The 27,000-nt window shown below is 40.7% G+C and overlaps 1 protein-coding gene across 2 annotated transcripts in view; it reads left to right on the top strand.

Annotated features, from left to right (window-relative positions):
• Positions 1 to 7,751: 7,751 nt before the first annotated feature.
• Positions 7,752 to 27,000, top strand: part of uggt1 (UDP-glucose glycoprotein glucosyltransferase 1) — a 35,245-nt gene continuing 15,996 nt past the window's right edge. Inside the window, exons 1-21 of one of the 2 annotated variants that reach the window (XM_028565217.1) lie at positions 7,752 to 7,862; positions 9,584 to 9,722; positions 10,126 to 10,205; positions 10,537 to 10,667; positions 10,788 to 10,900; positions 10,994 to 11,168; positions 12,876 to 12,972; positions 13,076 to 13,154; positions 13,331 to 13,431; positions 16,377 to 16,476; positions 16,631 to 16,691; positions 18,416 to 18,507; positions 18,981 to 19,131; positions 19,612 to 19,731; positions 19,823 to 19,908; positions 20,274 to 20,409; positions 20,566 to 20,697; positions 21,206 to 21,370; positions 22,390 to 22,510; positions 23,532 to 23,630; positions 26,397 to 26,491. In XM_028565217.1, coding sequence (XP_028421018.1) covers positions 7,832 to 7,862; positions 9,584 to 9,722; positions 10,126 to 10,205; positions 10,537 to 10,667; positions 10,788 to 10,900; positions 10,994 to 11,168; positions 12,876 to 12,972; positions 13,076 to 13,154; positions 13,331 to 13,431; positions 16,377 to 16,476; positions 16,631 to 16,691; positions 18,416 to 18,507; positions 18,981 to 19,131; positions 19,612 to 19,731; positions 19,823 to 19,908; positions 20,274 to 20,409; positions 20,566 to 20,697; positions 21,206 to 21,370; positions 22,390 to 22,510; positions 23,532 to 23,630; positions 26,397 to 26,491 — 2,304 coding nt within the window. In that variant the 5' untranslated portion in view covers positions 7,752 to 7,831. The remainder of the gene's footprint in view (positions 7,863 to 9,583; positions 9,723 to 10,125; positions 10,206 to 10,536; positions 10,668 to 10,787; positions 10,901 to 10,993; positions 11,169 to 12,875; positions 12,973 to 13,075; positions 13,155 to 13,330; positions 13,432 to 16,376; positions 16,477 to 16,630; positions 16,692 to 18,415; positions 18,508 to 18,980; positions 19,132 to 19,611; positions 19,732 to 19,822; positions 19,909 to 20,273; positions 20,410 to 20,565; positions 20,698 to 21,205; positions 21,371 to 22,389; positions 22,511 to 23,531; positions 23,631 to 26,396; positions 26,492 to 27,000) is intronic. The other variant, XM_028565218.1, reaches the window with a different exon arrangement.

Genomic DNA, 27,000 nt, shown 5'->3' with positions numbered 1-27,000 from the left:
GCCTTGCATCTTGGGGGTGGGGGGGATGTGGCCTTTTTCTCGGTTTCTCTGTTCAAGGTTTCCAAAGCTCCTGTCGCTTAACAAGTTCATTATTTCTCCTTTTCTCTCCTTGTTTTTGTGTGTCTCAGTCCTGCAGAGAATGACACCCAATTACAGGGTTGAATCTTACATAGGTGCGAAGAAATCAAAGGCAGGGAGAGGAGGGAGAGTCTGCTGCAGTTTGTTGCCAGGAACCGTGCTGTGTGAAGCGGCAAGCGCTTCGGAAACCTTAACTCAGAAAAATGCATGAGATGGGAGTTGTGGAACTACTGGTCACCATGGCAATGTGAGCCCTTAATGTAGTGGGTGGCATTTTCACTTTCTCTTTTTTTTTTTTTTTTTTTTTTTTTTTTTTTTCCCTTAGTATAAGCGTCAGTCTCAAACGAGCCTTCTTCCCACCTGCTGAAAGGGCCCACACAGCACCGGTGACCTGTAGTTTGTTAGTGGGGCTGGTATTTTACTTGGTTTTTACCCTGAAGAACGCACGGGGCAAGGTAGCAGTGCCTCTATGTACTGGGATCATAGTCAACATAATTATTGCCAGATATTATGTCTGCATTATACTCCAGTGATTTCTCTGACTACTCGTGTGTGTGTGTGTGTGTGTGTGTGTGTGTGTGTGTGTGTGTGTGTGTGTGTGTGTGTGTGTGTGTGTGTGTGTGTGTGTGTGTGTGTGTGTGTGTGTGTGTGTGTGTGTGTGTGTAAATAGTATGTACAGTATGCCTTTGATTGGCATATGTGTATGCCTTTGTAAATAGCGTGCCTGACTGAGAGAGGATGCCTGATGAGTTTTGTGAATGACTGGTTCCATGACCAATTATCTTGCCTTTTTTTTTTTTTTTTTGTGGTGAAGGGGCAGGGCAACAAAGTCCCTCCAACAGTATGTCACAGAAGTGTGACCATCACAGTGATGCAAGCCAATAATACTCCCCTCTGCCCTTTCCTTTACCAGTTTATTTCCCCTTTTTCCTATTACCTCCCGTGACGTAGTTACACATGAGGACTGTATTACTATAATTATCTAAAACTAATTTATATTTTTCAACATCTGCACGTGTGACACGTCTTTACTCTTGACAGCAAAATCTACAAATAGGGTTGGCTCACGACAGTCGGCTCCACCAATTGCAGCAAATTCTGTGACCCCGGATTACAGTAATTGTTGTAGCGTTTCCTGCTTTGCAAAAATACCTACATTCGCTAAGCTTTGATCCTAACAAATCTCTTGTTGAACATTTTATCTCTCCTCCTGCACCGTAGAAAACATGTACTGTATGTAGCTTTTGCCTGTTAAAATGACAAACATCACCCAAATTAGGACCCTTTTGTGATCTCAGTCAGTACATATTCTGTGATTCGCTCACAGAGTTTCTTACACAAACCTTATGGGTACATAAAAATGTTTGTTTTTTTACTAGTTATTGAGCAGCTGTTTTCCAGCAGCTGGACAAATCTTCAGAGGGAATTTTTGTGGCCCCACAGGTGTCAGCTCTGGGCAAATATAACATTTAAATCCTATATTTCCATAGATTGTGATGGCTACTGGCATGACCTGAGCAGCTGACTTAGTGTACATGCCAGCATAGTGGAAGTCTGTGGAAATGGTCGGGTTTAAACGCTGGTCTTGCCCCGGGTAAACATTTTATCAGTCTGATAAAAACCACTTTGGAGACACAAACTGCTACTGGATAACTGTGGGAAAAAATTTGACCTTTTACCCTTAGGTTTACGTAGGGAACACTATGTGAATGAATCACGGAGTAACGTACAGAATGCTGAGGTCTCAGATGTTGCCATACCAACGGCAGATTACATCAGCTGTATCCAATTAATATTGACTTCATAATGGCTCAAATTGAACTTGGTTTCTTAGGGTAAGAAACCCCACATCATAACTGCGAGTGGACTGTGTGGTTTTGTAACAGAGTGGCTTCTCTAGAGAATCTAGCTGATTGCGTAACATCAATTTTAACCTTTTCATATTAATATTTTAAGATTATCATTTTAATAGTTCTGTATCAGGACTTTGAGCAATTGGAGAAAGTTGCTTGCGGAACACGAGGTGTAAAAGTAAGTAAGCACCACTTGTTATTTTCAGCGTGCCAGACACTTAATCATCATTTCATATTTGATCCTGTTAATCTAATTATCAGGTTGTAAAGTGTTTCTGCCACCTCCGCTAACCAAGGGTCATTACAGATCTTATAACTCTAACCCAAGATTGTTCAGATACAAAATGCAAATGTAATACTGAATTCATATTCCATAAAACATTATTGAACCCCAACCCTAATAAAAGCAAATAATCTGAGCAATAAGAGGGAAAACCAAGAGGAGACTGTGGAGAAGAGAATGTAAAAGTGGGGGAAAGACGTGTCACAGCCCGATTTAATTAAACTGAATGTAGTCCAAGTTTGGTGTCATCCAGGGGGGCAATGGGAGGATGCATGCTTCCTTGGTGTAAGATAAATACATGTTGCATCCTGTTGTTGTTAACAATAGACTTTTGTTTTTTTACGTCTGAAGGAAGGAGAAACCAACGATTTAGCCGCCCACCACCATCCTTGTTAAATTTCAACTAATCACCCTGGAACCCTTTTGATCAGCTCCTTTCAAATCAGAGATGATTCATGAAGGGAAGGAGAGAAGAACAAGAGGGGGATGATAAAAGGTATTGGGATGGATCCAGAGTCAATATGCTGCTTTTTGTGTAGCCTTCAAACTAACGCACATGGATATAGGAAGAGAGATCTCCCCTGTTTTTTTTTTTTTTTTTTTTTTTTTTTTTTCGTATTAACTTCCCCTTCATTGTATTCTTGAAACTGGAGACTAGAAAACACTGCAACTCCAGGCTTTTTACCCACAACCTCTTTTTCAAAGTCAGACTTGCGTTTGGGCTCCAAACCAATATCTGGCTCTGCATTTGTTTTTGAGGACAAAATACAAAACTGCTTCTCTACCTTTTCAGAGTGTTTTATTTTTCAGTGTTCCAGTTTCAAGTGACCATCAGACTTGAAGCAGTCCTCAAAAATACTCCCTGTACCTGAGCAGTGTGTGAAAGACAAACTAAATCCTTTCACTGAAATGATTCCAGGAATTGATGCTGTAAAGCTATACTCAAATATTTTATGTCTCATCACTATGTATATCTGATGTCTTAACAGCTATTACTTTGTGACAATGAAGCAACCCAGGTGTCGCTAACATCATCCCTTTTTTCTTTTTGTTATTTCATTTTAAAAAGATGTGTTAAAAAGAGTGTGATAGAGACTTTTTTTCAGATTGGTGTGCAGTCTGTCTCTGGCTCCTTCTGTATGCATCATTCTGGGTTTGTTTCTTATGATTGCAAAAATGAATCCTCAAGCCACCAATTAAAATATGTCATTTTTACAGACCTGACTGTGTTTTGGTTGTCACTGCATATCATTTATGAAGTTTACCTGCTCTATCACTCTATTATCAAGCATGAAAAACATCTCCCTTTAAGTTTTTATATATGGAAAATACATCCAAGGTACTGACTTGAAATGCAGCCACATATTCCTCCTAAGAAACGCTCAGTTGGGGGATTTTATGACAACTTTTGTGGGAACATTTCCTTCCAGGTTTTTGCACAGCCATCCACAGGCCAAACTATAACTAGAGGACATTTCTACCACTCGCCTACACTAACCACAGGACCGTGACCACATAAAGCAGCCTGCCCCCCCACCCCCTCCCCTAATGACAGCCTCAGCCCTGTCAACAGTGATCCACTGCCTAATTCAATCTGCAGACACTCAGGGCCTGCCTAACACACGTATATGCACACAAATACACTTCCTCCTCTGCGGCAGGTAGCGTTTGGGGAGCAGGAGACGGAGGGCCGGTATAAATATCATTCCCTGTCCTTGGCTGAGCAGGAAAAGGAGAGGGAGCAGAGCACAGGCTTTCACCCTGTCTCATCAACAGTCTGGTGAGCTTCAACTTTGACCCCTCGAGGCTGGGCAGAAAAATAATTTGCCTGGACAGCGACAGGCGGAGGCAATTGGCTAGAGAGAGATCAGAGCGAGCAGGCTGCACCAACAAAGATGAGTGTAAGGGAGATGAGGAATCAGAGAGGGCCTTTATGTAAGACAGGAGGGAAGAGAGGATGTTTCTGTGCCTGACATATGAGCAGAGAATGAGGGGGAGCGGGAGAAAGAGGGAAGACTGTGCAGCCTCTCTGGCAGCTGGTACATGGTGTATTGGACTGAACGCAGTCTTTAATCCTCCCCATAGCTCTGGGTCGCTGTCATTTCAAGTGCAGCTGGACTAAACAAACAATAATGGATCAGCTACTGCAGAGGGCTGGATGGCTTTTGTCTGGGTGTACATGTGCATGTGAGTGTTTGAGAGAAAGTGCTCGCTCTCTCCTGCAGTGGGAATCCGGTTTTGAGTGATTGCATGGGCTCTGGCTGGCGTCCATTATTAGGAGGTCAAACTGGCTGCAGCTCGTCATTGCCGGTCCCATGCTTCTTTCATGCAGACAAAAGAAGCTCTGGCATTATTATCGCTTATTTTCAGCGTGGAATTCAGCAGATAAGTTCATATTGAGAGCCTCCCTCACATGCATCAGAGCCAGGCTATTGTAGTTCTGGAGTATTGCCCTTTTGGCGCTGGCACTGGTCATCATGGAGTTTGGTCCTCTGTCTCTGGTTGAGTCATTTCCAGCTTTGGCATGGCTTAGAGCTTCATCGTTAAATATACAATGTGGATAAATCTCTATACACAAACAATTTGCAGATACCCTGTTTTGTCAAAAAGTAAATGCCCAGGGCAACAAGAGAGGGCAATCCAGTGTGGGAGTGCACATTTTTCCTTCAGCAATAAAATGAATATGATTAGATCAGACATCTGGGGCCGTTATTCTGACCTTCCACTCTGGGTTTGGTTAATCTCCCAGGTCAACACCAATCATCTCTCATGATATTAAAGGATTGAACAGAAGAATCCAAACTCCCAGGAAGCACTCAGCTCTGGAGCTCGTACAGACTGAGACCAGTGGGAGTCCAATTTGAGGAATCCCACAATCCCATTATTTTGTGTGTGTGTGTGTGTGTGTGTGTGTGTGTGTGTGTGTGTGTGTGTGTGTGTGTGTGTGTGTGTGTGTGTGTGTGTGTGTGTGTGTGTGCGGAGCTGTGGCCCAGGAGCTCATAAAGCTGATCCACTGCAAACTTATTAATAACCTCTACATAAAAGTCTTATAAATGTTGATGTTGGAGAAATGTAGCGGGATACAAACACTAGGTCAGATCCAAACATGAAATGTAAGGCTGTTAGAGGGGTAATACATTCCCTTAATACACACACAATGGCACATGCACACAAGGGAGCATAGAAATGAAAATCATAAATGTTACCATGCATAAAATATTTCAATTTAAAAGCTCCCGATCTTGCTGAAAAAGTGTTTATGTAGAAACACCAAGGTAACCAAGACTGCTCTCTTCTCTATCTGTATTTATGATTTGAGCCCAGACCAGACCAGTGTTTGGTGGCTGTAATTTGGTGAATAAGCTTCATGTAGGAGACCCCGGCTGACCCCCATTATACAGTCAGGGACACATTTAATTAGCAGCAACTCGCGTGAAACGACAAAAAGTATTAATATTAATGGAGGTTTAATTGAGGTCGTTTTGGTCCCCTGTTGAGGCTTTCAACCTCTAAAATGGCTGACGAGTGACAATGTGAGGAGAGGGAGCCCACAGCCTGGGTTCGCCATTTCGTATGTGACCCCCGGAGAGGATGACAACCATCTCCCATAATTCATCTGAAGATGTCACCTCCTTGACAGATGAACAGGCCCTATGGGCAGCAGGTGTGTGTGTGTGTGTGTGTGTGTGTGGGGGGGGACTAGGTTTAGGTATACTTGCAAGGACTGGCTAGTGAGGATGTTTTGGCCTGTCCTCATAGGGATACAGCTGATTTTTGTGTATTGTGTTTGTCTATGTGTGTAGAGATAGATAGATAGATAGATAGATAGATAGACAGACAGTCAGTCAGTCAGTCAGTCAGTCCATGCTGGGGGAATGAAGGAGGGAGGGGTTGTGTGTGTGTGTGTGTGTGTGTGTGTGTGTGTGTGTGTGTGTGTGTGTGTGTGTGCGTGTGTATGTATCTACATGCGTGAGGTGTCATGTGCGCGTGCACAAAGTGAAGGTCAAATCCAGCAGGATAATTAATGTCGCTGCTTTTTATATAATGTTAAATCAAACCCTGGAACTGCTCCCTCCGGAGGATCAACTGTCCAATTTAATTTAGGCTTCAGAGCGAGTAAATGAAAAAAGCAAGACCCGTGTCTCTTCACCCTGAGACAGTGTCTCTTGTACCTTTCATCGTCCTTTTATCTAGACCACACAACAGGTACACACTTTTTTTTACCACTCTGCACCAAAGGAAAAAAGATACAGCTTATCACACAAACTCAAGGTAAAGCTTTACAAAATGGATCCCAGGAATCCCAGGTGCCTTCTCCGCTTTTCCATTACCACATAACAAATATTGCTGACCAAAGGGACAGCCTATTCTTATTCTAAATACAGCATTTATTTCCCATGGCTATGCATGCAGCAAACCTAATTTCCAATTTTCAGATGAATACATGCTGTTTTCTCAAATCAAGTCCCAAATACATAACAATCACTAGTGTGGGAGCCCTAAACGTATCTACAGAATAAAATATACCCACACAAGAATATATATATGGGTGTACTTCTGCATGTAAATAGCCATATAGTGTACATACCTGCATAGATACACCTACTTACACACATAGCTAAGCATACAAATTGATACACGTGCAAATAGATAGCCTACCTGCATACATATAATTACTGTGCTTTCTGTAGACTCCTCTCTTTCAATATATGACACGTGTGAGTTTAACATGTTAAGAATAATGGCAGCGACATGACAGTAATCCTGTAAATCTGCAGCATAGACAGTAAAAACAGAAAAACATGCAGACATTTTCTGTTTTACATCAGCATTTCAGATAAACTCTTTTTGGATGTACTATCTCAAACTAATTTCTAGGAACCAATGGAGCCTGCCGCTAATGAAGTGTCAATGAACCAACTCAATAAAAGTGACGCCTGCTCTGATTTGTAGTCGGAGAGAGTTGTGTATGTTAGTAAATATTGATTTAGCTGTCCAAAATTACTAGGATGGCATGATGTCAATTATATTTACGGTGGGGGTTTTCATTTAACTGAAACAAATAACCACTGAACACTGCTACATTTTTATATTAGATATATAACTATCCAGTAATGAGCTCTGTTGTCATAGGTCATTTCACATTTATATTTTTAAATACAGTAAATGTCTCATTTTATCATAGTTCTGTGATTTGCATTTGTTTTCTGAGTTTATGTCATAGTCCAACCACTTTTAAAATGAATATTAACTGCTGTTCATTTTGTTCATTTTCTCCAAATGTTCTGTGCCCTCTGTTCTGTGTGTCATTATTATCTTGGGGGAAAATATTTTTTAAATTGAGTAAAAAAAAGAAGAATATATGTTTAATTATGTTTTTTTTTCTTTTTCAGTTTCGGAGGAAGGGGTTAGGCAGTAAAGTTAATTGCCAGATTAGGTTCAGTTTCCTCATACTTCAGTTTTTAATTATCTCTCAGTGAAATTGACTATTTTGTGTTCAAGTCACGTTTCAGTGTTGTTAAATAGTTTAATGCTCCGAGGATTTCAGAAATTTTAAACAGGCAAAATTGTTGTTACCTAATCTATCTAACAGGACCCTCCCACTCCCCAGCCGACCATGAATGCAGGAAGCGACGGAGCCGGCTTCGGTGAGAATATCAGTATTATTTTATGTGATTAAATTATAAACGACTGTATCCGAGGCTGGTTGTAAATGGTGTTTAGAGACTGTAATATTAGCTGACTGAGATTAAACTGAAACAAATTAAAATCGTGTAGTTTTCCTTAATGTGTAGGAACAGTTAGCTAGCTCACTGCGTCTTTTTGGCTAACGTTAATCTTCGGGTAGCGTTAGCTCGCAGTGAGTTCACCAACTGTTGACGGGCTCTGGATGTCAATATAACGGATATTTACGCTGTTGAGACCACTTCAACCTAAACATGTTACAAACACATTAACGTTACCTTACGCCTCTTTTGATAATCATTGAAACAATCCGGGTGTACAAACTGTGCGTTCATTGGACGGAGGAGACACGCTGAACATCCCTATTGGACAGTGAACCCGGAGCTTTTTGTTTACTAGCGAGTGGCCGTATATCCGTAACATCGTATTCTGTTAAGTATACACGAAACTGTCATTAAAATTAGGATGTCGTGACTCAGGGTTCTTTATCTTCCTGTCATACTCGCACTTTATATCTGTATGACTCTGTATCCAGATCAATCAATATTTTGTTTTAGATTTATGGCCGGATTAACCTGTTCTGCCAAAAATGTGCTACTTCCTGCCCTCTGTGTGGGCACCATGTCGCCTAGAAGTTTCAGTAAAGTGCAGTGCACACAGTAGACTATAGCAGTGGTTCTCAAACTTATTTACGGACCCCTATTTGATAAGATTTCGTCCCAGGGTTCCCCATCTGACAGGATTTTTAGATGTTTTATTAAAGAAAGTGGATGAAACCCAAACTAGTCATTGTGTTACTTATGGATGGATTATAGTGAAAATAAATGATTCCTCTTTGTGCTGGGGACCCCCTCAAGGACCCATGGGCATCCGCAGACTCCACTTTGGGAACCACTGGACTATAGAGCAGCAAATATAAGTCAATAACTTGATTGGCAAATGTGAGAGTTTGCAGCTTTACCTTCACTAAACATTATTAGAAACGGATTAACTTTTGGTTGTTGACTGTTAGACATTTTAATAATTTAATTAATCACATTGGCCTCTATTGTTGACTTTTGTGATGTTTTAAACATGATTAATTGGCAAACTATTTAGCAGATTGATTGCCAAGTTAGTGGTTCAGCCTAATCTGCATCAAGATGAGGTGGGTTGTACTTTGCACCTTGCATCATAAAGCATGTCAAAAGCATCTCTAGTGGCCACCTTTCATATGATGTTGCCTCCAACTCATGTGTCATTGAACTGTTGGAAACTATGATGACCACTGCTGACACATAAACATACACATTGCATTCAGATGGAAAGCTAGCAAACCGGCTTCAAAATCAAGTTTTATGGGAGAGGCAAATCTGTAGTATCCTAGTGTGTTTGGTAATATGGCTTAAAGCAATATCAACTAGCAATATGTACATTGCATATTAACATTTGCAAAATCACAGATAAAATAATCCTACTGATGTTTGAGGCAGTGAAATGTGTCTCGGACTCATTGACTGGATTCCCGTGTCACACCTGTATTTTAGATGTCCATGTGTCACCAAATATTCTTTTAAATTGCCATATATAAACTTAGCTTGTTATCTCCTCTCTGGCTCTGTAACACAAACTCTTGCTCTGATTATCCTGCCATTCCTATGAATCTTCAACTCATTTGACACCACTCCCTCCACTCTTCTCTCAGGCATAAGCGTGAGGATGTGGCTTCTATGGGTCCTGCTGCTATCGCTGCTCTCTGCAGTATCTGGGGCTGCAGACTCCAAGGCCGTCACTACCAGCCTCACAACCAAATGGGCAGATACCCCTCTGCTGCTGGAGGCCAGGTACGACACTGCACTGCTCAGCAGTATCAGCCATTTGGCCGCATTACGTCTGACATTACATTTCGGAAGCAGATAATAGATAAATCAATGTCCTGAGGGCTTGTAGGGTCATTACTGAGGATGTCCTCTAAGTGAGTTTAAACTTGTCTCTCACTGATGCGTCCTTGAGCAAGATGCTGAATACTTAAAGGCTTCAGATGCAGTACTGCATGCTGCAGCTGGCCCTGTGCTCTGACTTTTACTAGCAAAATAAAAAAAGTCATTTCTAGAAAGTCATTGTTTCTTTCAAGTCCCTTATTCATCCAAATGTAACTGTTGACAATTTACAGACAGTATGCACAAAGTGTATCATCCATACATGCACATCTTATGAAACTGCCACCCTTATCTTTTTCTTCCTCAGTGAGTTTCTGGCAGAGGAGAGCCAGGAGAAGTTCTGGGACTTTGTGGAGGCCAATCAGAACATAGAAGGAGAGCATGATGGTAAAGTAAAGCTGCTGCAGCCACTCAAGACGAGTTTTCACTTTTAGTCTCTGTGCTTGGGAGCAGCTGAATTTATGATGTGCGTGAAAGCCTCTTGGAAGCAATTGCAGTGTCAGTGGTTTGGCCAAACACTTATGCAAGCAATAACACGATAGAACAGAGCTGCAAACGATATTTTCTTCATTTGTGTCGACCCCTGTAAAAACAATTAGACCATAACTCCCGTGAAAGACTTAAATAATCTTAAACCGTTGAATAGAGCGAGAGAAACCATGTCAAGGAACACAATGTTGACACATTACTTCTGTTTGTGCTGATTGTCGTCATGCAGACACAGATCAGGCCTACTATGACCTGATTGTAAAGAAAGCCGGCGCCTTGCTCAGCTCCGTCCAGGTGAACATGCTCAAGTTCGCCCTCTCCCTCAGAGCCTACTCTGCAACAGTATACTCCTTCCAACAGGTACCAGGAGGATGCTTTGATTTAGTGTTTAAAGGATTACACGTGTGTGTGAGTGTGTGTGAGTGAGAGGTGTCCTATTATTTTCAATGTGAATGAAAGATCCTGCTGTTCTTTTTTTAGATAGCGTCCAACGAGCCTCCTCCCTCTGGCTGCTCAGCATTTTTCAGCGTCCACGGAGAAAAGACGTGCGATGAAGAAGGTTTAGCAACACTGCTGAAATCAGCACCTGAGAGGTAATTTAAAGATGCATCCAATTCAGACACAAGGGTGATAAACCAGTGAAATAATGACCAAACTCATACCTGACTTCGCTGTCTCTCTTTCAGGCGGAAGCCATACCTTTTCAAAGGCGATCACAAATACCCAGGATCAAATCCAGATGCTCCTGTTGTCATTCTGTATGGCGAGTTTGGGAAACCAGATTTCCAGAGGCTTCACCAAGTCATATCATCCAAAGTCAACGAAGGCCTGGCGACTTATGTGCTCCGCCATTACCTGGCTGTAGGTGTTTCTCACACTCTTTTAACAAGATTAACTTTAAATGGTTGATGCAGTTCACAATGGCACAACCGCAGTTAAAAGCTAGCGGGTAGCAGGATATAGAAGTATTAACTTGCGGACTGGCGGAATTTGTGAACAGACATTAACCACGTTTTTCATCTAGATAACATATAAAAACACAAATTGCATTTTAAGGCCAGGTGTAAATTGGGTATAAGAGCCTGGCCGATTCAACATCCATCCATCCATCCATCTCCAAACATTGTGGCTCTCTTGGTGTCTCCCAGGCTTGTCACATCAGTGTTGGTTATGACCCTGCAGTCGCTTTCTACACGCGCCATACCAAACTAAAAGAGTTATCCTAAAAATGTGCATACTCTGTGAGTGCAAGCAGCAAAGACATAAATCAATTCCCACGCATTCACAAACATTATAACAGATATAACTAGATATGTTTGATCTGTTTCTTCATTTGCACGTATTCTCAGAAATACCAACACAACTAAAAAGTACAAATTGATGCACTACTACTGTATTTAGATTACTTACTAAAGGCAAGTGGGGGGCGCGCTTTACTTAACTGTATGTGTTACATGTTCAACACAGACCAAAGTTGTTGTTGTACGTAGAGAAAACAGGCTATGAATTGTAAAGATTTGAACACGTGTGTCAACGACAACACCCCCTAAAAGCGATCTGTCTGATCTTTCATTTTCTTCTTTGTTTTATCGCTGCAAATCAGCAGCCAACAACCTGGAGCGCTTGTTTTTGGCAAACATTCAAAAAATCCCGTCTCACGTATGGTATTCCCGTCATGTCCCGTGTCATTTCTCGCATGTGTTTTCGTGACAATAACGTAGTTTTGAGACTACGCTTGGGGATTCCTCCTCGTAAAAGATCTAATAGTCAGTTCGGGTAGTGTGGAAAACAAGACAGCAAGTTGAACACAGCAAACTGGCAACTTGAAAAACATCTGGATGTTGGAACTTAGCTTAAATGATATTCTAGTTCTTGTGGTTGTCTGTGTGACTGTGAATGTATACTCTCCTCTCCATCCACAACTGCTGCCATGGTGTGTAGAAGTACTGCGCAGCCCCCACAAGTGAATAGACTGTATGTACCTGTTAGTGAACACGAAGCAAGGTGTTGATTAAAAAGCACTTGTGTTTCCAGTTATCTTTTATCTTAAAAAAAGTTAGGGTTAATTTAAGAAAACACTGCAGTTCAATTGGGCTTCTCATTTTCACCTGGGATGAAAAGTGCTTCCAATTGATCATGTCAGGTTGAAGTTGGATTGCTACTTCCCTCACATGCAAATACATTTGATACGTTCCCCCCTCCCTCTAATTATGCAAAATTATCCTCACCATCTGTTTTATAGGCATGAAGTCCTGGGCAATAGAGAGGTTTTAACGCTTTTCTTTTTACTTTAAAGCTTCAGGGCCAATCAGGGTACAGTTAATGTTGTCTGTACTTAAAAGCTGTTAAAGTAGCGAGCAAGCACGTGTTTATATATATTTTCTGCTGACTGTATATGGATTGGAAACATTGTTAAGTTCACCATCAGTGCAGCTTGAATTCATGTTACAAATGCATTTTTCTCTCGCTGAATATATCCTCAAGTGGTGTTAAAGCATCTCACAAACCTGTGATAGAGATAAGGACAACTTCACCCCCTCGTCTTTTTACAATGTTTTAACCCTCCAGAATCCAAGCGGAAAGAAAGTCTATCTGTCGGGGTATGGAGTGGAGCTGGCCATCAAAAGCCAAGAGTACAAGGCAAAGGACGACACACAAGTCCAAGGTACACACACACACACACACACACACGCACGCACGCACGCCCATGATGGTGTATTCCGGAGAAATCCTCATGTGAGTAACGAGTTAATTGATTGTGGTTTCAGAGGCGGAGGTGAATGCTACAGTGATCGGAGAGAATGATCCAGTGGACGAGGTCCAGGGATTCCTTTTTGGCAAACTGAAGTGAGTGGCTCTGCGTCTGCCGGTGATACAGTTTTTTTTTTTACCCTCAAATAAACCTTTTTGTCTGATAAACTAACCTGAAAATAAACAAATCAATATGTGAATCCTGTGAATCTCACTTGAAATGAGCAATTGGGGCTTTAACTTACTCTCTGTCCATGTCGTTCTCTCACCAGGACCCTCTACCCAGAGCTGAAAGAGCAGTTAAAGGAGTTGAGGAAACATTTGGTAGAAAGCACCAATGACATGGCCCCTCTGAAAGTCTGGCAAATGCAAGGTGGGTCTCTTCTCCAAATCATTCTCCTGCAAAGCTTTTTGATTTCAACACTATTTTAAAGATAACTTCAATGACGAAATATGACTGGAAAAAGTCTTTTATTTAATCGAAAGTCACAAAATGAAGGAAATGACCGGCTTCTCTCCTGTATAACTAACCTCTTCAAGAGAGAGAGAGAGAGAGAGAGAGAGAGAGAGAGAGAGAGAGAGAGAGAGAGAGAGAGAGAGAGAGAGAGAGAGAGAGAGAGAGAGAGAGAGAGAGAGAGAGAGAGAGAGAGAGAGACCGCCATTGGTTAAGGTTAACTCTGAGTCAACTTTGGAGAACAGGCAAGGGGACCTTCTATGCTAATGTCGAGGTCAAAGCCAGACTCCATGCTGGCTGCTTGTGTACTGATATCGCAAGACAACTTTTCACCTTCATGAAAAATATCACAATTTAATATTGCGAGATCTCTTGGGACAAGATCTCGTCACACCTCTACCTATTAGTATTACATACATCATAAAGTATTATACATAATATTGATTGATTGTTGACAGTAGATTGAAGCAAATATGAAAAACTGACAGGGCCAATGTCTTGACAGGCTAATGAAAATAGGCCCTCTGAGCGTCAAATCTAAACACTTCCTCAGCTTAGGCATTATTCCTGTCACTTTCATTTTGAGGGAATGGATTTTATGATCCTGTAAATACGCCCCAGGACTCAGACTGAACTCTGTGTCTATTAGTTTCATTGCCACAGTGGATAAGATAATGATCTAATGGCAGAAATCACAGATCTTCATCCCCATCAAATTGTGATCAATTGTTTTCTGACCCTGTCTTACAATTTCATAGAAACCTGTGGAATATTTTTTACAGATCCCTTGCTTAAAACCCCCCGAAACGTCACTCATTATGAGTACTGTGCAGCCAATCTTTGTTTAAACTATTCTTAAATCATTACTACTCGATTATCCAATAATCAAATGTGTAATTCCATTACAGAGGACATTTTCAGCATAATGACTACTTTTATATTTAATATTTTAAGAACATTTTGCTGATATTACCTTTGTACTGTCACTGGACCCCTGAGTATAAAATATGTGCAAGGGTGGGGTTTATTGATTATGAAATCAACTTTTCATCTGTAAGAGAAAGAATGTGTTATTTCTTCTTTCAAAAGTTGCATTGTCTTTCTTCAACTAAATAGTCTGAATACTTCGCTATGTGCAATGGGTATAAAATGATGCAAGACATTGACTATCACCCAGTGTATATACCTCACATAGCTTCAATGAAGAGCTGTGACTTATGCAGGATGTATCTATGACACTGTCAGACAGGATGGAATAACTGGATTTTAACATCCTTAAAGCTAATCAATGAAAGAAGCTAACTGATTAAAAGGAGCAAAAACGTGATCCCCTTGATGTACAATAAGATATAAAGAGACATTTTAGATTTAGATTTAAATGTATAAATTAACTCTAAATTGCAAGACTTTACTGTACGTGTTTAGCTATGAAAATGGGTTTTAAAATGTTCTCTTGTAATCATTCCCTGACACACTGACATCATCAAGTCCAGTGAGAGAACCCCTGTTGTAGATGTGCTATTGATGCAGTTGTTTCATTAGTTTGATTTATTCTACCTATGCACAGATCCTAAATAAATAAACCAAAATTAGTATTGGCTTATGTTGCTTTAACAGTAAGTTCATACCACCAGTGAATCAAACTCGCAGCGGAAAATGTTATCGGTCTAGTTCCGTAATCGATGGCCGCGGTCGATCAGCGTCCTCTTGATACATTTGAGCCATAATATCTTGAAGCCATGAGAGCATTGTCTGCTGCGACATAAAAGCAATATTGACTAAGGTTACATCATCTATTGGATTGCATATTAAACACACTTTCACAGATGTAATTGTGTCCACTTTTGAGTTCATCCTATACATATTTATACATACTATTCCTGGTTTATGTGATGTCGTTTTTTTCATGGAAATGTCTATCGTAGGCATGAGGCTGCTTTGATTGTGTTTAATAAAGGATGTGAGGGGATGAGAGAGACATGTCATGTGGGCGCCTGTCTTTATCTTCTACCCCGCTGGGGCTCATTAGCTCAGCCTGTTTACAAAGAGAGGGAGACCTCCTGGGGCTAATAATCACACAGGCTACAACATCATTACAGATGCTCACTGCATTGAAGTAGTCCTCGCTACACTCTTCGACGCCTCCACTCTTCGAAGCTCTATATACTCTCATACAGTGTCTCCTCTACACATACACATATGTTGATATATTGTAGTCTATATTCTTAATCCTGCCTTCAATCCTTTGAGATAGTTTTAATTAATGTCTGTGTGTGAAGACAAGCATGTTAACATGGAATTATTTGCTAATTAATACGTTAATTAGCTTAACAGATTACTTTTTTAACCATGCTAGAAACATGGCTCTAGGGATGGCAACGTCCGTCGGGCGGGGGGGATCCACCACTTTGGTCCAGAAGGAAATTTCTCAACATGTAGTTGGATTGCCATGAAATTTAGTTCAGACATTCATGGTGCCCAGACGATGTGCTCTAATGACTTTGGTAATTCTCTGACTCTTCTTCTAGCGCCGCCATCCGGTTGACATTTGGGTTGTCACAAACAGCTATTGGGTGGATTGTAGTACAATTTGGTACAGACATTCATGTTCCACTCAGGATGAATTGTAAACAAAAAAAACTATACGCTTTAGAAAGTTGAGTGTCCACCCTTTGTGGGCTTATATCAGAGTACGGACAATTGCTCATACTGCTTTTATTTTGTTAAAACTATTTCTCTTTCTGTGTTTCTCTGTCTCTTGTGTGTTTCCTCATCTCCTCTCTGCTTTTGTCCACTCGTCTCATTCCCATTTTTATTTTGCCTTCCTTGCCTACCTTTCTGTCCACCCACCTTTTCTTTTATAGATCTAAGTTTTCAGACAGCAGCTCGCATTCTTGCTGCTCCCGCTGTTGAAGCCCTCACTGTTATGAAAGACCTAAGTCAGAACTTCCCCACCAAAGCCAGGTACACACGCGTGTGCCCACACACACACACACACACACACACACACACACACACACACACATACAAACATCAACAGTATCTACAGTAAAAAGTTTTAGGTAACAGTTACTGATGTTTGCAGTTTTACAGTTCAGTCTGCCCTTTCCCCTCACAGGTCCATCACTAAAACAGTGGTCAACTCTGAGATCCGCAAAGAAATCGGCGAGAACCAAAAGGTACACTTTTTGTTGATTGATCATAGTTTTTCATCTCATCAGTCTTCTTAAGACATCCTCCTATTATTATTTAATACAATGAAAACTCCCAACAGATTATGATAATAGGGCCTGGCTTTATTCCATATTTTTCTTATAAAAAAATTACAGTATATCCTAAACAGTTGGGCACTGTAGTTTTTATCACTTAAACAGGAGAAAATAGTGCACTTATTGGAAACTATTTTTAATTGCGGATTCATACACATGTGGTGACCTAGTGAGAATTCACAGCGGACAGTGTATGTGGGGTTGACTCAAAGTGTGTGCGCGTGCTCATGCGCGTGCTCATGCGTACATGGTAATGATGGAACATGTCATGCAGTGCAATAGTGTGGCTCATTTATGTGTTTTAAATAGGAAAACAATGGAGCTCTATGACGCAGAGGAATAAAATATATTAGGCTTAGGCATCACAGACACCACTTTAACGTTATATGATCAATAAAATGTTGGTTTGACTTTTCGTGGAATTTGTTGACAATGACACAAATCTAGATAAAGTAAATGGAAATTAGCATTTTCTTTTTCCTGATTTTCTGTAAATTAGTTTAAAAATAACGCTACATTTCAATGGAAACCTGGCTAGTGACTCGACGTCTTCATCCTCTTTCATTCCTCTGTCTTATGTCTTTATCCAGCATGCTGGTACTTTTCCCTTCCTGCTGACCGTGTTGTCCAGTGGTCAGGGATAATTTAGGTTTAGTTGTTTACCAATCTAATCCAATAAAGGAGAAAAACCTTAGATAGCGTTATTGCATACAGCCACAACCACAACCCCTCCGCCGTCTTTAGGGAAATATCTCAAAATGAGAACGGCCCTTCCTGTTTTCCTTTTGTTTCTCACACCTTTTTTTATAATGTGATAAATTGTAAACAACATCTGACTTGAAAAGCATTCAATATATGACAATGTGTTTGGCTTTGCCCTGCTAATGGAACAGGTAATGACACCTTTTTCTTGTCAAATCTTTCACACACCCACCCCCCCTTCCTCAAGCTGTGCTCACATTATCTTGGTGTGCAGACAGGAGCTTGGATGGGCGGGGGCTGAACAGCAAACGTCTTAATTACTGAATCGGTGATTCATTCGGCAGGCGCACTGAGTCCTGCAGCGAGAAATGATTATTGATTGAAGTAGTTTGGACACATGCACGCATACATTTCTCTCTCTCTCGCTCTCGCTCCTTCTCTCTCTCTCTCTCTTTCTTTCTGTGTCTGTTTAAGTAGGATGAACAATATTTCTGTTAATCATGTCTTGGTGTAATTGCAGTGTCTGGAGTATGATTAATCTGACGTCTTTGTCTTTCTATAATGAGATTTGACTGCGCCAGAACGTCTTTGAGCGTTCCTTTTGCATATACAGCCGCACAAACACTCACACAACTTCTCACGACCGTGTACACACCCTTTCTCCAATAATTAGATTTGTTGAGTGTGGGGTTTGATTGCTCTAAACAGACTGACTTTAAACAGAGCTGTCAGTGCTTGTTTGGAGCTGTAGGCGTTCCTTGTTACGGCTTTGTGTTGACTGTTGCTTCTAGTTTTATGATATAATTGACTACGCGACGGCCTGCTTTGACGTTGCCTGCTACACAGCGTGGGGATCTGCTCAGCTGGAGTTGAATGGGGAGTTTTAGGGTTTGATGTGAACAGGATGTTTAGTCATGTTGACGTCTCTGTAGTTTTTCAAAGGAACTCTGGGCCTGCAGCCTGGGGATTCAGCCCTGTTCATCAATGGGCTGCATATAGATCTGGACACACAAGACATCTTCAGGTACACACACACACACACACACAGTATATTATCATTTAGCTATGTAACATCTCTTTTGATTTATTTCCAACTTCCAAACTCATTTCAGAGTACAGACAAATGCTCCTAATGCTTTTATTTTGTTAAAACTATTTATGTTTCTGTAATTTTCTGTCTCTTGTGTGTTTCTTCATCTCCTCTCTGCTTTTGTCCACTCATCTCATTCTCATTTTCTTTTGCCCTCCTTGCCTACCTTTCTGTCCACCCACCATTTCTTTTATAGATCTAAGTTTTCCAGACATTATTTCATAAACTTTTTGCAACTTATGAAATCAAACATTTATATGCTGTCACATTTAAAATGTGTAACATTCTCATGCTGATGTACTCACTACTGTATATCCTGTTAGAATTCAATTCTTATATTAAACATGCATGCATGCAACACACATACCTACTGTAGATGACCACACTCTGACCTCCGTCCCCTGCAGTGTGTTTGAGGTGCTGCGCAGTGAGGCCAGGGTGATGGAGGGTCTGCGCTCCCTGCACATCGACACGCCCTACATCCACGACATCCTGAAGCTCAACGTCCAGCCCTCTGACTCTGACTATGCTGTCGACATCCGAAACTCCGCCATCAGCGTAAGAAAATCACGTAACCAAAATCCTCTCATACAAAAAATTAGCACCCTTCATTAAGCCCTGGTGCTGGGAACAAAAAATGCAAACACAGTTGTTTGTGTGCAGTACTGTGCCAGTTCTTGTTCCCACATGTCCTGGAAAACCTGGAGGAGCTAGAAGTCCAATACAGCCTTTTAGGACATTTAAATGTTTACTGAAGTAAAAGTCCAAAAATATTAGCATCAAAATATACCTAAAGTACAAAATGTAAAAGTACTCATACTGAATTACCCATTTCAGAATAATATACACTGTGTTATATAATTGGATTATAATTATGTTACCTTAAAATTGTGCTTAAGTACTGTACTAAAAATAAACATACATAGCACTGGATAATCAGCTCATTGTTAGTCATTTATGAGGCCAAAATACCAAATATTCTCTGCAGCCTGTATGCTCCTATCAAACAATTTCCTCTTCGATTGTTTTTTGTTTCAGTGGATTAACAACTTGGAGACAGACCACCGGTACAGCTCGTGGCCTTACAACGTGCAGGAGCTGCTCAGACCGACCTTCCCCGGAGTCATCAGGCAGATCCGCAAGAACTTCCACAATCTGGTTCGTTCCTACCTGATTAATCAACCCATGGTGAATCCAGATGGATCTGAATCCTTGTGAAAAAAAATCCTTGTGTGTGGGCATTTTGCAGGTGATCATTCTGGAGCCTACTCAGGAGAACGCTGCTGAGCTGCTGAGTGTTGCAGAGATGTTTTACGCTAACAACATCCCACTCAGGTTTGTTGGTGTCATCAGAGATGCGGTGGACCGTAAACTCGCCAGAACCATCAGGAGAATAAACAAGGATATTTAGGTTTAGATTCCTTACACATTGACATTGTATGTATTTTCTTCAGGATACGGATATTATTACTCCACATTACTGCAGAGCAGTTGCAGTCATTTGGGACTTGGAGTTAAAATCCATTTTAATTTAGGAGTTTTGTCAGGCAGGTTTTGGAGAGACCTCTGATACCTCCCTGCATGGGATGGTCAGTTTGTTTGAATACTGATGAAGCAGACAGCACGCGCTCTGCATTTCAACTATCCAATATACACACGAGAGTCTGTTTTTAAAGAAGTTTATTTGGTGTGCGTTTTAGGATAGGGCTGGTGTTTGTGGTGTCAGATGAAGATGACATAGACGGTATGCAGGATGCAGGTGTGGCGCTGGTCCGAGCCTACAACTACATCAGCGACGAGGTGGACAGTCAGAGTGCATTTGAAGCCGTCATCGCGGTGAGTCGACCTTTCAAAAACACTGCTGGTTCTAATTAAAACGCCTAGGTTTGCCACCAGAGAAAAAAATGATAAAGTTGTGATAATTTTATCTAGCTAATAACTGTTCTCCCCGTCACCTTTTCCTTCCCTTCTCATTTTCTTATTACCTACTAGATGTTCAACCGGGTGCCTATTGGTGGGAAGTTGAGTGTTGGGGACGTGGTGAAAGTGCTGGAGAAGAGGTTCCCCTATGTGGAGGTCAGCAGCGTCCTGGGAGCCGACTCCAGCTACGATAGCAACAGGAAGGTGCGTGGGGCTGAATGCCATGTTTTATACTGGGGTTGAAGTAAGGTATTTATATAGGTAAAGGCATACACACAGGCAATTTTGGGAAACGCATTTATTTGCTTTCTTGCCAAAAATTAAATGATTAGTTTGACACCACTCTCTTGACTGTAGCTTAACTTAGCATAAAGAATGGACAAGGGGTAAAACTAAACTTTTTTGAAAATGTAAACCTATTCTGATATAACCTCCTAAATACAATTATGAACCTGAAAATGAGCATAATAGGAGCACTTTAAGTTAAGTCGGACAGCACCTTACAGGTGTAATGTTTTTGAACTCTAGGAACATTTAACATAAGTTGTAGCTGCCTAAAACTGTTGCAATAGTCCATAGAAACAGAATGAACATTTTATATCTATGCAATTGCCAAACCTGCCTTAGATAAAAGCATGGCTCAGATTTTCCTACTCCAATTTGTTTTTTTAAGGGTGCAAATGAAAACACCACTTTGTGTCTCGTCTTTCAGGAAGGACGGGCATACTATCAGCAGACGGGGGTTGGCCCGCTGCCTGTGGTCATGTACAACGGCATACCTTACCAGCGTGAACAGCTGGACCCGGACGAACTGGAGACAGTCACCATGCAGAAGATTCTGGAGACAACCTCCTTCTACCAGAGAGCCGTCTACCTGGTCAGTTCCAGCACACACACACTTTCATATACAGTGATGCCAGTGACGTTTCATTATTACGTCACAATTTCATTAAAAATTAAAGATGTGTATTTGATAGCTAACATTAAATTCATCTTTAGCACAAAATCAATTTCCACTGCAGTTGAGTCAAAATCACAAAATAACTACTGACTGCATCAATGTCTGTGCAGACACAAGTACACCTTATTGATGAGTATTTGACATGCTTTGCATAAATGCTGTAATGCATTGAGTTATTTCCACAAATTCCAGATGAGCTCTTATGTACATACAGTCTGTAAAGATTAGATATTCTGATTGTGCACAAAATAGTTTAATGTCATTAAAAAAGATTTAAATGAACAAGTTAAATATTCACTGATAGTAAGCTGACACAGTGATGATACCAGTGGGTGTGTTTTTTTTGTGCTGTTGTGCATTTTCTTTTCTTTTTTTATTTATGCAAAAAAGTTTAATTGAAAGAAAAAGAAATTACAGAGCTCCAGATGATTTTTTTGGGAAGAGTTCATTTTTAGTACACTGTCTTTATAGTGGGTAATCATTTTTCTGTTAAGCTAGATCCTTGTGTGCCTGCCATCTGCCATGCTTTTCTGTTTTAATGTCATTCCAGCAGTCTGAAGAGAGAAATGTTTGAATTTTTTTTTTTCTTTCCCAAAAGGCCTCGGTTTTGTAAGGTCTATAAGCACAATTACATCAGCACTGTTTAATTCAGTTACTACAGCAGTTCTAGTGGAGAACATGGTGTAAATCATCACTCTTGTTTTCTCCTTTTTTAATGTTTAATCCCAACTCGTTGGAGGAAGACATTACAGTCGATACACAAGCGTCAGTAACTGCAGTGGAAAAGCTAAGTCTTAAGATGGCTTAACTGTGACTATGAAAATCACGCAGACAGGTACATCCTGCATCACTTTTGGGTCTGCAGTGAACAGTGAAGAATGTCCTCTCTGAATGATTCCTTTAACGTTCTGAGTCTGTGCTCATGTGGCTCGCAGGGGGAGCTGGCCACAGATCACGATGTTGTGGACTTCATCATGAATCAGCCCAATGTTGTTCCTCGCATAAACCCCAGAGTGCTGTCCACCAGCAGAACATACCTGGATCTGTCCGATACCAGTGAGTACACATTAGGAATATAAACGGTTATGCTATCAAATTTCTTTTTTTTTTTTTATTCAACATACAGCGAGGTTCATCCTCATTCACTTCTCATGGTTTTACCTGATTAGTTGTGTGGAGGAGGATAACGCTTGTCTAATGTTGAACAGCTGTTATTTTTACCTAATGGTCCGATATTGAAGCCTGGCACCTTCCTTTATTTTAATCTGGACCTTCACCAACAACTTCTTCTTTTTTTTTTAACTATGCAAAATGACCCATGGGCTTTTGTGACTTGTATTTTGTCGAGAGATTTCTCATTTTGTTTTTAATCGTAGACATTTCAGATCAACTTTATATTCATCTGGGCCTCCTCCCATTATATATGCAACATTCCATTTTGAAAGAACAATCATGTAATGTGGCCTACTGCAATTCTGACTTATATTTTAAGCCATTAACAGTTACACACCTTTTATTTAGACTCTGTTTGGAGTTACTTTTTTCTTTTTTTTGAAGGTGGGGTTCAGTTGCAAGTCATGTATTATTTAAATAATTTTGGTATATGCTTAAAATATTTATACAGTTTTGTTTCTTTATATATTTCATTGGCAACTAAACGTATACATATATGTATGAAGAGTAGAAGATAAGATAGGACTTTATTCATCCTGAGGGAAACTGTTGTGCAGCAGTTGCAGTACAGAGTAAATATCGGTGCAAATATAAAATATCAATAGAGGTGTAAGTATACAAAAATCAATATACAGCTATTCAAAATCAAAAATATACACAATATAAATGGCAGCAGAACAACATTTAATGAAAAATTTTAAAGCGTTTTCACAACTCCTGCTGTAGGCTCAGCCTACGTACGATATAAATCTGAATACAGGTGTTTTTGTGACATAAAAAGAGAGTAGCTTTGCGTTTCACTCCTAGTACACATTCACACGTCTGCATCTTGAGTCTAAAAAATATAATCTTTGACATTTGCTACATGACCTACAGTTCACTCAGTTTTCTTCTCTTCTTGCAGACAACTTCTTTGTAGACGATTACGCTCGCTTCTCGACTCTCGACACCAAAGAGAAGAGCACTGCTGTGGCCAACAGCATGAACTACATGACTAAGAAAGGTAAGGGTGTGCAAGACGGTCTCATATGATGGCTGGTCCAATAACAAAACAAACTGAATGGAAGAAAATGCTTGTGGAGTTTGTTTTGTTGTTTTTTCTAGTGAAGATAATTTGGTCACCTTCAAGACTAAAATCTCTCTATATGTATTCTCCTTCTGTCCTCTCCTCCTCCTATTTGTGTGATTTTAAAATTCCCCTGCATTAGGGATGACCACCACCAACAGGCATGGTAATCACCATTTTTCCTCTGCATTATTCCCTCCCCTTCTCACTTGCTCATTGTTTTCTGTTTTCCTGTGATCTACATTGCTGGCGGTGTTTAGATGTGTTTGTGAATCCACCACCTCTCTTCCATCTGTGTTTCATTTCTCAGAGGAAACAAAGCACTAGTTACGCATGTGATTATTGTGTATCAAAGTCTGAAGTACTAATGTGTTGACATAACTGCTCACTAAGTTCTAACATGTTTTTTTTTCCATCTTTAGGCCCCGATCAGACATAGAGTTAAAGGGGTGATAGAATGCAAAACCGATTTTACCCTGTCATAGTTGAATAACGACAGTTTGGTGGGTAAATAGGACATACATAGAAGCTCAAAGTCCCATTTACACCCCTTTACCATGAAAATCTTATATTTTGAAACTGCCGCTGAAAACGGGCGAATCCCAACAAAGCTGAAAGTTGACGTCAACCTCCCAAAAACTGAAACCTTTGTCAGCCCATGGGTGTATTAAGAGAACGGTCACACCCCAACATTTACATAGGCTACACAACTGACCTGAGATCAGGTAGTCTTCTGAATCTAGCTAGGTCACGCAGATCTCTGCTATTCCATTACAAAATTTACTTCTGAAACTTTTTTATGTGAGAAATCAACTATGTAAAGCTCAAATATGGGCCACTTTACGAAAATGGATGGCTAATTGCAAATTTTGTTCGACTGTGTGTCGGAATTCAGCTGCCTGTGTTGCCTCGCCGCCCGACCTGCCTTCCTTCACACACCCCGGACTGCTATGAGGTACTTGGAGCTCCGTCACGACTGGCAGCCCACAGCACTCCATACCCGCGCAAAGTCACCGGTTTTTGGATAAATGACTACTAAACGCCGGTGCTCTGACAGAGCTCCAGGGCCTGCAGCTCCCCTCTTCCTGCTAGCTAAATGCCCGGTGTGTGTGAGTGAGAGCACGGTCAGCGAGCTTGTTACGCCAGCAATCTGTTACCACAGGTTCCAGTTAATCTTTTAATGTGTGTAATTATAATGTGTTGAGTTATTTAAACAAACGATTGGGGAAATAAACGCCGCTTGTCCCTGAGTCTCATTGATAGAGCCTGCGGCTGGATGTAGCTCTATCAATGAGAACTAGCTCCTCTTAGAATTCCTCTGAAATTCACAAATATTCATTAACTTGAAATCGGACACCGTTGTTAGCTTTATAAGACATTTAGGGAGATGTTGTATAAGTGGCGTGACGAAATTCAAACTGTAATTATACTTTATTTATGCCGAAAATGAAGCTAACTATCCGTGATTTGTAGCTACACATAGCTAGCATGAAGGGACAGTCATAGATAACGAAACCCCTAATCTTCACAAAAATTCATTAACTTGAAATCGGACACCGTTGTTAGCTTTAAGACCTTTAGAGATATGTTGTATAAGTGGCTTGAAAAAATTCAAACTGTAAATATAGCTACTCTAGTTATGCCGGCAACTGACAGCCAGCCTAGAGTAACTGGAACTGTGGTAAGAGATTGCTGGTGTAACAAGCTCGCTGACCGCGCTATAACTCTCACACACGGGCCATTTAGCTAGCAGGAAGAGGGGAGCTGCAGGCCGGGGTCTGTGGAGGAAGGCAGGCTTGGCAGCGAGGCAGCAACACAGGCAGCACCGGCAGCTGAACTCCGACACACAGTCTTACCAAATTTGCAATAAGCCATACATTTTCGTAAAACGTCCCATATTTGAGCTTTATATAGTTGATTTCTCGCTTAAAAAAGTCTCAGAAGTGAATTTAATAACGTAATAGCCCGACAAACAATGTATAACTTTGCAGTGAGACCGGCTGTCGAATCTCCCATGTGTTTCTATGTAGTTTGCTCAAACCAATCAGCACGTAGCTCATTCTGAATATTCATGAGCATACCATATTTGGAAGAAAAGCTCTTGTTCCAAATAGAGCCATATTCACAGGGTAGTTAAGGGCCTAATAAAATAGCATTCAGGCAATTTTCAGCCCAACCAATGTTACATACCCCATTAGGAGACCTTAAGGAACAGTGTAAAATACCCTATATAATCATTCTATCACCCCTTTAAAAAAAGAACTTCAAAGCGGGAAAAAGCCCCCATGTCATTTAACTTCACAGCAAAATAACCGTTGGCTGAAAACAGCTGATTAGCCTAGCAAGAATACCAAAAGATGCGACTGGTCTGATCAGGGTCCCCAACAAGAAAGGCAGTGCAGTGCACATTGCGTTTTGTCTCATCATGGCCTTAGGAGAGCATGTGTCATTTGTTACAGCTGCATGGAGAATGAGATGAGATGATTTTTTGAGTAGATACCACCCAGAATATATTTACTTTTTCATGTTTTTTTTTCTTGCAGCCCATTATGCTACCCACATAGATTTTTGCCCAATTTACTAAACTTTCATCTTCACCGAAAACAATATGGCTCGCCTCCTTTGCCCCATATGTTGACCTGTGTCACGTCACCTCATTTACTTATTTTGACAGTGCCTGTTTCTTCCTTTTGTGGTTGTCAGATGATGGCTACATCCGTCCTGTGACCTTCTGGGTGGTTGGAGACTTTGACAAGCCCTCGGGACGTCAGCTTCTTTATGACGCCATCAGACACATGGTACAAAATCTTTTTATTCCATCTCTTTGGGCTGGATCTTGATTCAGTAGTGTTGTTTTATAGCATGTTATGTCATGATAGTATGAACACATTTTCTATAAAACATACTGTGCTTGTCCAAATTAAGTATTTCAAGCAAATTGTATTTACAAACAAAATAAAAAAAAAGAGTTAAACATTATGGGAAATATGCATACAGTATTTAATTCTTGATAATGACAAAGACTAGAAACCGGGGAGACACCTAGTCTGGCTCTGTCCAAAGGCAACAAAATCTGCCTACCAGCACCTCTAAAGCTCACTAATTAACATGTATGGCTCTATTTCAACGATCTAGGCGCATGGCGCAGGTGCGTTTAGGGCGTGTCCAAATCCCCTTTTGCTAGTTTGACGGCGGAAAGAAGGGTCCGTGCGGCGGGCGCATGGTTCAAAAGGGTTGTACTTAGTGTCTTCATTAATTCATGGGTGTGTTTTGGGCGTAGCATGCAATAAACCAATCAGACTGTCAT

This window comes from Perca flavescens, chromosome 20 (assembly GCF_004354835.1).
Source record: "Perca flavescens isolate YP-PL-M2 chromosome 20, PFLA_1.0, whole genome shotgun sequence".
Classification (NCBI taxonomy): domain Eukaryota; kingdom Metazoa; phylum Chordata; class Actinopteri; order Perciformes; family Percidae; genus Perca; species Perca flavescens.
Note: the sequence above shows the minus strand (reverse complement) of the source record. Positions and strands in the feature narration are given on the sequence as shown.